This window comes from Haemorhous mexicanus, chromosome 4 (assembly GCF_027477595.1).
Source record: "Haemorhous mexicanus isolate bHaeMex1 chromosome 4, bHaeMex1.pri, whole genome shotgun sequence".
NCBI lineage: Eukaryota > Metazoa > Chordata > Aves > Passeriformes > Fringillidae > Haemorhous > Haemorhous mexicanus.
Window position 1 is genome coordinate 34,568,980 of NC_082344.1, and position 14,329 is coordinate 34,583,308.

The 14,329-nt window shown below is 35.7% G+C and overlaps 1 protein-coding gene across 1 annotated transcript; it reads left to right on the forward strand.

Moving 5' to 3' along the window:
- Positions 1 to 1,103: 1,103 nt before the first annotated feature.
- RBM46 (RNA binding motif protein 46) lies at positions 1,104 to 12,062 on the forward strand. The gene is made up of 5 exons (XM_059845625.1): positions 1,104 to 1,265; positions 4,727 to 5,194; positions 6,359 to 7,141; positions 10,678 to 10,737; positions 12,037 to 12,062. The coding sequence occupies exons 1-5, from the start codon at positions 1,115 to 1,117 to the stop codon at positions 12,060 to 12,062; spliced, it is 1,488 nt and encodes a 495-aa protein (XP_059701608.1). The 5' UTR covers positions 1,104 to 1,114.
- The last annotated feature ends 2,267 nt before the right edge of the window (positions 12,063 to 14,329 follow it).

A 14,329-nucleotide genomic window follows, 5' to 3' on the forward strand; every position in this document is an offset into this window, starting at 1 on the left:
GGACATCTTTTGGAGCCTGAGTCTGAAGATGAAGAAAGCTGAAAGTGTAAGGGGCACTGAAGAACAAACAGTGGTACCTTTCTTTTTCTGGTGATGATTTTTTGGGCAGAATTTCTCGAGAACTGAAATAGCACTTGGAAATGGCATTTGGACAAAGACTGAAGTGATGACAAAGATTGCTTGCCTAAGCAGACCTTAGGGCAGATAATTTTGGGAAAAGAATAAATAAATTGCAGAAGTTAAAAGAGGCAGTGAAAGAAACATCTGACTTGAGATTTTTTTTTATTGGCTTGACTAGTAAAAATGGTAATTGCCAAGTGGTGTGATGTTTTTCATCACCTGGGGGACAGAAACCTAAATCTGTTGGGTGAGATCTTGGCATGCCAGAGAAATAGGAGATAGGGCAGCAGCAACCATATCAATAAGGTTTAGTTTTTGAAATTGTGAAAATGGATAAAGCCATGAAAATAGGGATCCCAGAGGTGGGATTATTTCAAACCTTTAGTTTTGCCAGACTGTTTGGCTTAATTTTATTTTATATTGATATTAACAAAATTATTTATGTACATGAGTTTTTTGACTTTATAATGACTGGGCATGGACTTGAGGTGTTCCTCCAGTGTTTTAATACTAAAATACAATTTTGAAATAGTTGGCATTCTTATAAAATGAAGTAATAAGAAAATGGAACTTGTCACATGGAGTAGCTTTTTGATCCCTTACACAACTGTGACTACATGGTTTATGAAAGAATTCTTTCTTTCACTTGAAGGGCAGCATTCTTAAAAATAGTTGTACTACTTATGTTGTGCTAGCTGTGACAGCACTTAAGAGAGTTTGAGTATAGATAATTTAATAATCTGTTACAATACATATTTCTGTAGCTGGGTAAAGTTCCAGGTTATCCCGGCTACAGAACAATGGTCTGAAAGCAGGTACACAGGTGGTAGTGGCTGGGTGTAGGATTGAAGCTTCGTGCTAAACAAAGTTGCAGTAAATAGGCAAGTATAGCCGAAGGTGTTTTTCTGTATTTTGGTAGCTTCTATATGCACATAACAACTTAGAATTTGCTGAATTGGAATATTTGTAATGTTCTGTTGAAGCTGTTGCAGATATGCATGAGGAGAATAAAGCTGCAGCAAATGGATGTGGCAAGATCCGAAGTGGTGCTCAGAATGGGGCAGCTTTACTTGCCCTAATGGAGAAGACTGGATACAGCATGGTTCAGCAAAATGGGCAAAGAAAATTTGGTGGTCCTCCACCAGGTAAGCATTTCTTTTGAGACTGAAAATTGGTGTAGCCTCATGTTGTGTATCTTGACAGTGACCAGTAGTAGAAGCTTAAGGAAACAGTCTAAGAAACGTGACACATATGAGGTGGGTCCTGATGGGTTTTGCAGTTTTCAGCAATTTAAGATCTCTTGAGCTAGACTGTGTGGAACATTTGCTTTTGGTGGACTTAAAAATCACACCTTTAAAACTACCTGAAATTGACAGGTAGCACGACATATGTGGAGTTCACAAAGCCAAGTGTGTTCCATATGACTTGAGAACGTGCTTCAAAACATTTAGGGGACACAAAAGGGAAAAACAAGTGGGTGACAGAGGCCTAACCTACTTAGTGTCTTCTCTTACATCTTACCACTTGCATTGGCCAAAGCTTTTTTTTTTTTTTTTTTTTTTTTTTTTTTTTTTTTTTTTGAAATTTTGTTCTCTGAGAGAGCACCAGTGAAAATTAACTATTTCAGAGAAGAAGGAAGATGTGTTGGGCTGCTTTTTCAGTTCATTCTCACCTGTGGCCTGTGATCCTGTGTCTTTATAAGTTATGCTCACAAGTATGAACTTTATTTACTCATTGCTGTATGGAGTTTAAGTTAGAGGTGCATCAAAATTATTTCTCTGGAAGTTTTTCTGTTTTACATTTTGTCTGTGCTTCTACTAAGCCTATATAAAATAACAAAAGGAAGCCCTGTGAAACTCTTTTGAAAATGGCACTGGAAAAAGAACTACAGGACATCACTAACTTCACCCTGTTCTTAAATTATACATCTTTTACTTAATAATGTATTTTAATTAGAGCATTGGATGATATTAAGTGTTTTTGTTTAGCAAAGTTAATTTTATTAATATTTTCTGAAACTAGATGGGTTTGATGAGGTATCTCTTCCATCAGTCTGTTTATTGATGTCAGGTATATATCTTCTTCAAATCTTCATGTATTTTCATAGGACTTTGAAAATGCCTTTTTTTTTTTCGGTTGGCAATTACTCTGAGTTACTATAAATGGCTGTAGGCCAGGTGAGGCTTAGATGTTTGAGATTAGGAAATTACAGTATATTTATAAATGAAAGGTTTCACTATGAATTTTCCTTGTTTAAGATGTGATTTCTATAAGCTTGTGTTGCTGTCGAAGGATAATCTCACTGTCAGCTCTGTTCTCAGCAGATGTGGCTGAAAATTGCCCAAAAATTTACAGGTTTTTACCTGGCACAGTTCTTGTGTAGTGCATGCCACTTGTGAAAAATGTATCTGTACAGTGTTTTTTAAAAAAAAAGCTGAAAGTGAATTTTCATAGTTTTATGTCTGCTGCCATCTAAGTAGTGGACCCAGTGATGTCACTAGGTGTGTGAGTCATTAGTATTATGTGGAAGTTCAAGATGACATGGACTCTTAACAGTGGGAGGATTATGACTAATGTTGATTGAACTGCTGCAAAAATAGGAGTCCCGTTTTCTGTCATTCAGGGATGAATCAAGTACCTACCTGGTCAAGGAAGCTCTGTCAGCTACTTGTGGAATGCTTTTGACTAACTTTCCATGTGTGCTCTGCTAAGTACATGTCCCTCATTGGCAAATGTGGCACAGGCCAATTTCCTTTAAGTCAGGAGTCAAAGGCTAATTCCAGTTGGCAGTAATATGCTGTACTGCTGGGTTAGTGTGCAGCTTTAAAATTGAAAAGGGGGATTTTTGTGTGGTGAGTGGCTTTGGCTTATTGAGAATCACTGTTCAGTCAGTTACTGGGCTGAGAAGGATGGTAAAAGTTTATCTTGTTAATAAATAAATAAAGATTATTATTTAATTTCATTACTCCTGCACTTTTTTTTCTCTCTACTGAGGTGTGCAGTTGCCTTTGTCTTTGGAGCTCCTAAATGGTGTACAGATGGTTTTTTGTTTTCATGTGGGAAGGGGCTGGCACAATGTGAGGGATGGCAGTACTAGCCTGCAAATGGTGTTAGCTGCCGTGTCCAGTCAGACCTCAGCTCAGGTGGTCAGAGATGTTGATAAAGGTGAAAATGATAAAAATGTGGAATGCTGTGTGGAACAGAGCCAAGATTTTTCCTAGATAAGTCATGGCAGTGTGATTCCAAAATGCATGTCAATTCTGATGCCTTGGTAGCTTCCCTGTGTGTCACGTAGTTCTTTCTGTACAGTTTATAGATGAAAAATGATTTTGTGAGAAGGCAAAAATCTTTCAGTTCTGTTAATTTTTTTCAAAAGTAAATTACAGGCTCTCTGACAATACATGAAGAAAAAGTGTTAATTACAAAATCATCTAAATATAATTTATTCTGAACTTCAAACTGAAGTACATTATTTAATTATCTTCTTGTCTTAGCTTGTCAAGAGTAATTATTTTTTCACCTTGCCTCATTAATGCTTTGTCATGTCATACTGGTATAGTTTTTCCTACCATCTTTGTGTTCCTTGTGTTTTTCTCCTGTAGAAAACCTTCCTCATCAAACTTTTAGAAAAAGCTTTTAGTCATGATTTGAGTGTCTGCCTTTGAGCTTTCTACCTGAGTTGTTTGTCTAATTTAAAACAAGAAACCAAGCCAAACAAACTTTTAAAATTTTTTAAAATTATTTTGGGAAAATGGAGTGCTGTATTTGAAGACCATAACTCCATAATATTAAATGCAGAAATACACCTTTACATTATCTGTTGAACATATCTTTCAGTATATATGGCAGAGATATGAAAGAATGTTTAAATGTCCTTGGCTTAAGGAGAGAGGCATAGATGTTCTGCAGCTTTTGGATGTCAACCAAAGACTGACTCGTTCTGTGGAATTTATTTTTTGCTTCTTTTTTTCCTATCATCCTGCGTGTGAAAACTATGGTCTGTTTTTAGAGTAAAAGTGTTCCATCTTTTTGGCTGTTGCAGAAAGTTTGGCTCTGTATCCAGCTTTTCTTAGGGAGTCCAATTTTATTGGATAAGTGGAGGTGGAAGCAAAATGTTTGGACTTTTTGAATGATGTCAAGGAAGAAAAAAAGTGCTGCATGGGACTTTAGTGAAATTTATAAAAATATGGGGGCAAGAAGCACAGAGAAACATTTTGTAACTTTAAAGCATTGTAGTAGAAAATACAACTGAAGTTCTTACCTAGGTATCTTTCTTAGGTATATCAGTTTTATTAATAACTGAAATAAAATTTTAAGGGGCATAAAATGATTGAAATAGAGACTCTTGGTAAACCTGTCAGTGTTTTTGATAAACAGGTTCAGTGTGTTGTCATACAGATTCCACTGGAAAAAAGCCCAGGAGATGGAATTGAAAGAAATGCAAACTATGGGTTTCTGGCATTTTAAAAAATTTAAACATAAAAGAAATATGACAGAATGTGCTAGTTTTCAGCTGAGACCAAAAATAAATAACTCCCGCATTCGAACTGGATGTTGGGGAAATGTGCATTTGTACTAAGATTGCTCTTGGACAATTTATTTTAAGGTTGGGAAGGTCCTCCACCACCTCGTGGCTGTGAAGTTTTTGTGGGTAAGATTCCTCGTGACATGTATGAAGATGAACTAGTTCCTGTTTTCGAGAGAGCCGGGAAGATCTATGAGCTCAGACTGATGATGGAATTCAGTGGTGAGAACCGAGGCTATGCTTTTGTCATGTACACCACTAAAGAGGAAGCCCAGCTGGCCATCAAGATTCTTAATAATTATGAAATTCGTCCAGGGAAGTTTATTGGTGTCTGCGTAAGCTTGGACAACTGCAGACTGTTTATTGGAGCAATTCCTAAAGATAAGAAGAAAGAAGAAATACTGAATGAAATGAAAAAAGTTACAGAAGGAGTGGTGGATGTCATTGTTTATCCAAATGCCACCGACAAAACTAAAAATCGTGGCTTTGCCTTTGTAGAATATGAATCTCACAGAGCAGCTGCAATGGCTAGGAGACGACTAATCCCAGGTAAATCTGTTTGTAATTAAAGTGAGTTTTTATGGAGAGTATCTCTTTCCATGTTGTGGGGGGATGAGATGGTGGATCATTTCTGTTTTCCGTTCTGTAAGGTGTTTTGAGAGTTACAAAACTGCAGTATTGCCTTTTGGCTAAGGATGATTTTTTTAATATATGTTTTGTAGTTGTGGGGTTTTTTTTAACTTTTTTTTTTAAGAAGCTGTAATTTAGGTAGTTCTGACAATTAAAAAATACACATCTGTTTTATGTAATTTAGGTGTTTATGCCAATATGTGTTTGCATGGGCACACATTCAGTTTTCATTTACATGCACAAGGCTCTGCACTCAAATTCTCTTAAAAGTGAGCTTAGAAAGGATAATGCCTTGCATGTGCCTTGTATTTTCTGTGGGTTGTCATGGGTAATGTTATTTTCATCACTATGAAATACGTAAATGTTTCATATTTTAAAAAAAGGTAGGTCTTTAATATTTTACTAGAAAATAATTTTGAAAGAAAAAGTAAATAAATATGCAAAAGTATATACAATATGCAAAATATCAAGTATATAATACTTATAATAGTATGTAATATATTCAACATGTAATTGGTATATTTTATATATATATATATCTATCTGCAAAGTGGTGGGTGAAATACCTCCAGATCACTGAAAGAAAAATAAACCAGTATGATATGGGAAATGATGGGTTGACATGAGTAACAAAGCAAGTTTGGTTTTGGTTTTTTTCTTTTAATTTGAGTCCTGGCATCTGCTGCAACATAGAGTAAAGGTTGTGCTGAAGTTGTACATTTAGATTACTATTTCCAGGTGTTGCCCATGCTTTTTCAAGTGGTAGTGTTATTGAAGAAGCTGTGTTTAGTAGCTTTGTAAATACATTACTTTTGATCTCCTTTTGTGTGTCTCTGTGTGCATGTCACAAAGTCTTTGTTTTGACAGCTTATGGGGCTTAATGAACCCAAAGGTAACAGAACACTTGTCATTTTTGCAGAGTCTCATTTACTTTAACAGTTTCAGGTAAATTTAGTAGATGTAGGCAACAAAACCCAGTTTCTAGTGGTATGCATCATGTTTCCTTTTTGTAGAGACAGGTGATAAGAATGATTCTGCTTTCCTTTGCATGTTTCTTATTTATATAATGCTTCTTTGCTGTAGGAACATTCCAGCCCTGGGGTCATACTATTCAAGTAGACTGGGCAGATCCTGAGAAAGTAGTTGATGAAGAAACTATGCAGAGAGTCAAAGTATTGTATGTGAGAAATTTAATGATATCTACTACAGAGGACAAAATCAAAGCTGAATTCAACAAATTCAAGCCAGGAGTAGTTGAACGTGTGAAGAAGTTGAGGGACTATGCTTTTGTTCATTTTTTCCACCGTGAAGATGCAGTTGCTGCTATGTCTATTATGAATGGAAAGTGCATTGATGGAGCCAGCATTGAGGTAACACTGGCAAAGCCAGTTAACAAAGAAAGTTCTTGGAAGCAACATTTTAATGGTCAGATAAGTCCCAGTTCTGAAAACCTCTTAGGGTTTCCTAACAAAGAAGATGGTACTCAAAAATCCTTGGGGAAACCAGCAAGTCTTTCAGTTCGTCTGAATGGTCAGCACAGTCCAAGCCCTCCTGAAGTTGAAAGAAGTACATATCCTATTTTTCCAGGAATAAAGCTTACTCCAATTAGCATGTATTCTTTAAAGCTGAGTCACTTCAGTTCTGCAGTAATGCATCTGGATTATTTTTGCCATAAAAATAGCTGGGCACCACCAGAATATTCCTTGTATTCAACCACAAGTCAGGATGGGAAAATACTCTTGGTGTACAAGGTGCTTATTTCTAGTATTGCAGATGATTCCCAGAGTTATTTCATGCCAGAGAAACTCTGTACAACAGTAGAAGATGCAAAGGAATTGGCAGCACAGTTCACACTTTTACATCTAGGTAAGCATAAACATTTTTGATTATGTATGAAGAACTGGAGCTAGAAAAGTTACTTTTAAATGGTTCTTGGTATACATATCTTGGTGCACATGTGTGTTTTCTATAAAGTAGTCTGCAGAAGACTTGGTTCTTGTGTCAGTTGAGTCTGGACCATTAGATGAGAGCACTGAGAAACCACTAAGTATCTAAACAGTCCAATGCCAGGGTAATTTTTGCTTACATTTATCTACAGGAATGATGTATAAGGAAGAATAAGATGACATGTAAGTAACTTAGGTTTAAGGTCATCTGTGAGATGATTATGATGCTGAAAATTTATTTGAAAGTCTGTGTTCTACCATCTTCACTTATATATGTTGCAATTTTTAAAAATCAGAATGCAACTACTAGAAGAGGAAAGCTTTTCTATTGTAAAATTGGGGGGGGTATTTTTTTTTTTCCTTTGGTTGGGGTTTTTCCCTCACCTGTTCTAATTTTGATGAATTGGGAAAGTGATTGCACTACACTGTTAAAAGAGTGTTACCATTCTTCTCTTCCTAATACTGCTACTTAGCACTTGTTCTTCATGTCTCTTGAGTTGTATGATGGCTGTGGTGAGCTTTCTCCTTTAATGAGTTCATAGCAGACTTATTTTAGGCTTGACTGTGATGCCTTTTCTTTTGCAATCCACGACTAAAATGTAAACAAGCTTTTCCTTCTTGCTTACATTCTTTCTTCTCCTTGGGTTTGGATTTGGCATGGCCAAAAGGTCTTAGAGGAAAAAGAACCTCTGAAGCACAAAGCCTTATACATTGTGTCCACTTCAGCAGTGGTGTGCTTGGTTTACATTAGTGGGGCACCTCTAGAAGGCGATGCTTTCAGATGGCCAAAGTGATTTTGAATAATAAATGGCTAATAATGTCTGTTTTTGTACACAGAGCATTTGACTAGTTGAATGTCTGTTTCCATATTTTTCTAGCTAGGAAAATTAGGGGCACACCTTTATAACCCATGTAATCCTAAACACAAAGATAAAAAGGGTACTAAACTCAAGATAGTGGTGTGAGGCTCTCCTTAAAAGAATAAAGACAGTTGCAGGTTTTGTGCCTGACCATATGTACCTGCCCAGTTTGCTTCTTTCATTACCTAAAGTTTGGTTCTCTCTGGAGAACAAAAGCTTTGTACTTCTCTGGAAAAGAATCAAGGGAACAATTAAAGTTAGATTAAGAGTGATTATTCACAGCTGTGGGCAAATCCTGAATGCAGACTAATAAAAAAAAATGAAGAAAGTATGTGTTGAGATTTTTATCTCCTCAGTTATAATTACAAAGGCTGTGGGGAAAATTTTTTTCAGTGGATTTAAATTAATAGTATTCTAAAGCTTTTTAGCACTTGATTGTGCCATACGATCACAGTTAATGTGAACTGGTATTTAGCAGAATTCCCAAATACCAGGTTTGTTTCTTACAGCTGTCTACCTAATGGCCTAGTGCTGGTAATGCTGTCTTGTTATCTTTGAATAACACTTTTTTTTTCCTTTTGATGGCCTCTGTTCATTCTGGTTTGTGAGGATTTGGGCCTGTAAAGAGCATACAGAGCCCTGGTTTGAAGCAAACGTACAAGGCTGACTTTTGAAAGATACACATCTTTTATATTGATTAAAAACCCCCTTTTTGATGTTGGCATTGTTGTGATGCTGAAATATAGCCATAGGGAGTCTAAAAGTACAATTTATTTTCCCTGTCTAATCTAAAGAAGTTGTTTCTGTTCCAGTTCAATATATATTCTGTGTCAAAAGAAATATCTACAGGTAAAGACGATTTGCTAGATGTGACAGAGTCCTACCTTCTCATGGAAGTCTTGAATGATGCTGGTGCTGCTGATGGATGTATGGGTTGTGGTTTTTCTTTGGGGTTTGGGGGTTTTGTCTGGGATTATTTTTTTGATAACTAGCAGTGATTTGAAAAAAGTCTGAGTGTGTTTCTTGGAAGCAACTTACTATAAACATGAGTGTACAAAGATGACATAGGGACTAATTCTTTCTGGTAAGTAATTTCTCTTACAGGAACTTAATTTTTTGGCCTCCTAATTTTTGACAATGTGTATAGGTTGGATTTTGCTGTTATTTTTCTTTTTAAAACATATAGCTGTTCTAAGGTAAGTAAATAAGAAATGGCTGCTTTGATTAAAAATCTCAAGGCATTCTGGCTTTTTTTAAATTTTTTTTTTTTTTTTTTTTTTTTTTTTTTTTTTTTTTTTTTTGTGGTATGTATTTCTGTATTTCCTTTCACACATTACAGAGTATTTGGCTTTTACAATAGTTTATACAGTAGTGATACACAGCAGTCCTGAGCAGATAGCAGTACAACATCTAACCACTTGGTGTCACCTGAATATTTTGAAAATGATGGTTTTTAGAAAACACAGAAAACTGTGCTGTCAGGGAAAGACTAATAAGCTATATTTTAATGTTACTAGATAATTCATCAACACATCAAGGGAGTGAAAACACTCAGGCTTGGGTAAATGTGTGAAAATCACATCTGGCTGTCCATTTATGAGAAAGGGAGCAGAGCTACATGTTGAAATTTCAGAAGGTGAATGTTGTCGGGGGAGAAGTGGGGAGATAGGGAAAGGAATAGGGAAACACCTGAATGTTCTGCAGAAGAATTAATACTTCTACCATGACCTGTTTCTAGTCCTTAAGGTAACACTCTCTATAGCAAAGGCTGAGTCTTGGGAAATTCCCTACTGAGTTTGACTTAAGGGTGATGGGGAAAAATGGGAGAAGTTTGAGCCAGGTTTTAAATGGGTATTCCACTACAGGGTGTTCTTTGCACTTTTACACATGCTATTTCATGCTACATCTCCCTGAGACACAATTTGTGAAATTATTTTTCTAGGTAGAAGAGAATATTTTAAAGTATTTATAAGAAAAATATACTGATAAATCTTCAAGGAAAAGCCTTTTAATAACTAACTATAGCACATAAATAATAGTTTTCTTCCAGTTCCCCTCATATAAGTTTTATGGTAAATGGTACTTAAATAGGTGGAGCAGGCATTGTATCTTACTACTATGAATTCACTTGTTTAAACATATTAAATACTGCATGCAGTAGCAATTTACAGGTCATGGATAAAACTTTTATAAGCTGGTTCAAGAGTCTGTATTTAGCATCTGTGTCTCAGAACAAATGTATCTCCAGATTGCTCTTCTAGATTTTGGACATCAAACCTAAAGGTCAAGTGAGATGGTTTTCATGTTTTGTTGTAGGAATTTTCTTTACTTAAACATTGCCTTGGTTTGCTTTATCAAAGTCAGTTATATTGCTCTAGGAACAATCAACAGCCACAAATTGTAGGATGTTTGAAAAAATACAGAAGTTACTGGCTTTGTTTAGCAAATAAAGATTATAAGTGGTAATTTGTGATTTGGAGGTGTCTAGTGATCTTTAGAAAGGTTCAGAATGCAGTATAAGAAGTTTTTTAACAGTATGAATTGAGAAGTCTGAAATATTTATCAGATGACATACACATAATGGTTTTTCTTACAGCCCCCGAGCAAGCGTATATAACGTTGCTGTCCCTGAATGCAGCATGGTGGGATAGTAAAGGTGAGTAAGCCTCTCAGGATTGTTCATTGTGGCTTTTCACCCTCTGAGAGACATTGTCTTAGCTGCACTGTTTGTTAGAGAAGTACTTTCCTCACAGACACAGCTCTAAGGTGCCCTGTAGAGATTCTCTGTTGCTTTTTCTAAAGGAGACCATATTTCTACTGCCCTCTTCCTGCTGAGGGATCACACAGTCTGATGTTCTTGTTGGTTGTGCAGCCCAAAGAAGGGTTATGGTTTTTATTTCTAAAATGTCTCTGAGTTATTTTTTCAGTCATTTCTTAATTATTTGCCTTTCTAGCTTGGGTTTAATTTTATGTACAAAAGTGGTACACAGTTTCATGTAAAAGAGACTATTGTCTCCTCTGCCTTTTTTTTGAACATGCTATTGTGGATGAATTTAAGTGTGTATATCTGTCACTTCTGAGACCTCCCTCTTTTTTTTTGGAGTGGTGTGAGAATGGTTTTTGAAAGCTTACAAGGCAGTTTGAAAATGACATTAAAACTGTGTTAACTCTGTGTTAACTTTACTGCTGGAAGCTTCTAATCCCAGGCACACAGAACATTTCCCAAAGGTTCAGTTATTTTTTGGCTGCTGGGAAACAGGGAACACAGATTTTGTAAATCTTGGTCAATGTAAGAGAACTGGGAAAAGAATAAGTTAGACAGGTACAACAGTGTTGGACTGACCTTATCTGTGAAATAACTTGTCTGCCTTCGGTAGAGTCAGTCTCTTCAAAACAGGATATAATTAAGATGTTTTCTTCTAGTCCACTGATGATCACAGTGAAGTTGGATTTTGTCTATGCAAAGTAGATCAGGCAGAACTTGAGTGTAGACTCTGATCTAAGGTGGTAAATATGCAATATGAATGACTGCTGTGATATGTATAAGATATGTAGCTAATATAGCTCAGAACAATGACCTAATCTGCACTTGAGGGTTGTCTGCGTTAATATTTTGCATTCAGTGAAGGTGAAACAAAGGGTTATTATTTTGAAGTCTAGTTAAAAGTGTGTGTGTGTATATATGATGAGAAAATGCATTCGGTACCGAAGAATGGGGTCTCTTAAAACTATAAGGCTCTCAGGAAAAAAAACCCTTTGAGCAGTTGACCAACAGTTTCTTAATTACTTTGAGTTAGTGTTAGTGCTGCAGAGGAAAGGGAAGAGCACAGCATTGGTATAAGACTGTGAATGCTTTCATTATACCATTATCTTAACTGTTAAGTCTGTCTTGAAATGGATAGTGCAGAATGTTTGCTGAAATCAAAGTCTCTTTCCTCCCCCTCTCTTTCCACAGCCAACTGTACACCCTACTTGGTTTGAATATCCCTGAGGAAGAGGAGTTTGGAATTTATTGCTTTGGATCTTGTAATGAAAAGAAAAAGAACACCCCACTGATACATAATTACTGGAAATTCACATTCCATGTTTATTGATGAATAATTCTTCAAAGCGTGTGTACTAAGTATTTCAATTTAAAGATTAGTGAAATTGAATGTTAAATTGTTTTGGTTAGTTTGATTAAATTTGGGTTTTGAAATATAATTTGTTTAAAAGATTTTTATTACCTGTAATAGCCTATACAGCAGTAATTTATATTTAGTGTTGAAACAATTTGCCACAATTTCTATTCTTGTATTTTCACAGAGAATTTTTTCAGCTTCTATTGTATGTAATAAATCTTAAACAAATGTTAAAAAAAATCCCACCAACAAAGCAATGAACACCATTCTAGCAATCATAAACATGTATATGAGACTTAAATACCATCTGCAAGTTTGCTTCCATTAACTTGATGCAAAATTTTATAGGAAGAACATGTCCAATAAAATCTTTGCTTCTGATCTAGCAGTACATCAGTGGAAGAATGGTACTTTGAAGGACTTTACATGAATGTGCCATCAGGCTACATTGCTGTAGTCATAACACTCAGGTTCAATACCTTAGTTAATTCTTGGAGACAAAAACAGGCAAAAAAAAATCTTGACAGATACAGATTACATGTGCTTTTATGTACAGCTTAATAGGTTGTGTTTCCTGTTGTTAGCACCTCCCTGTTGGGACAAATGTGTGCTTTCCTATTCATAAAGGCCTTACTTTTATCCAGGCTGTCCCTTGAAACCAGCACCTGTGCTTGCCTGTGGTAGCCATGTGGAACAGCAGCTTGCTCACTTTCTAATCAGGCCGTGTTCTTCTTAAAAAACATTGTTTAGCATTAAACTGAAAATAGTTTTTGATTTTTAAAATCAGATATATGTAATTCATTTTGAGTGAGCCATCTTTATTTTTATTGTGACTCTTTAGCATTTCTCAGTCAAGTGATTTATTTATTGAATGACAAAATAAAACAACCTTTTTTTAACCTTAACAATCTGAAACTAATACTGTAGACCATTCTTATTTTTGGAATTTTATACATAGTTTCAGTTCATTGACAAGGAATGGACCAGGTGGATAAAATGTCTAAGGGCCTCACCTATGCAAGTATTGTTTGTAAGCTGTTGTATCTGAAAATTGTCAGAAAGGAATATTATGTAGACAGAAAACAATGCAATGGAAAGATTTCAAGTTGAATAATTTTTCTTAAAAGCAATCAACTGTTGTGGTCCACTGTGTATTTTGGTTCAGTGTATTTCATCACCATATTAAATTGTCCTTTTTGCTGTTAATTTAGGTGCAGTTACAGCAGTTTCATTTTATTTGCATTTGATATTAGCTACATAATAATTCTTTTTCATGTTGCAATTTCTAATGTTGAAATAATGTGTTTGACTTCTGTACGCGAATTAACATTTATATTAAATTTATGCTGTTCATACTTGGTGTGTGTAAAAGAAAAATAAATTATTGTTTTAGACATGGTGCTTTCACAAACTTACTTTGCAGGATTCACTTTGCTTTCTGTAATAACAACCTTTGGCCAGAGCTCCAGTGCTTTGCTGAACAAAAGGAATGGTGATTAAGGGGCTGAGTGAAGACTTAAAAAAGAAAAGTAATTCTTGGAAAGCAAGTTAGTTGATTACATTTTATCGCATTTGAAAGTTGTTAAAAGGTTAGGATTTCCTAAAAAACTCATGAGAAAAGGCAACAGGGAATTTGTTTAATCGAAGTTTAAACCAGGCGGTTCCTAAGGCCAAGACAAAAATCAGTTGGAGATAGAATGATACAGTATAAGGCTGATAAGACACAGAGTTGGTAATCTAAAAGTATTTTCCTGGCAGCCTGAGAACTCTAGTCTACAGACTGCTGAAATAAGCTTCATTTAATTTTTCAAGTGTCTTGATGAGGGCTTAGGTTTTTGCATTTCTGATGGAAATCTGGACCCAGCAAACTGAGGTAAAATTGGTTTTGTTAGCTAATTAAGGGAGCTGTGGACCAAGGTGCACAAAGGTTGCATGATATTAGACTGAATACCAGAAGAAGAGATGCAAACAAAAATATCTCCTCAGTGAACAAAAGGAGGTATGCCCAGTACTGTTGAAAGCCTGGGGATTGCATTTTTCAGGTGTGTAGCATCCTGCTTGATCAGATTTCCAACTGATCAAGGCAAAAAATACCCCCAGTTTTGCTGCAGATTAGCAAATCCCATT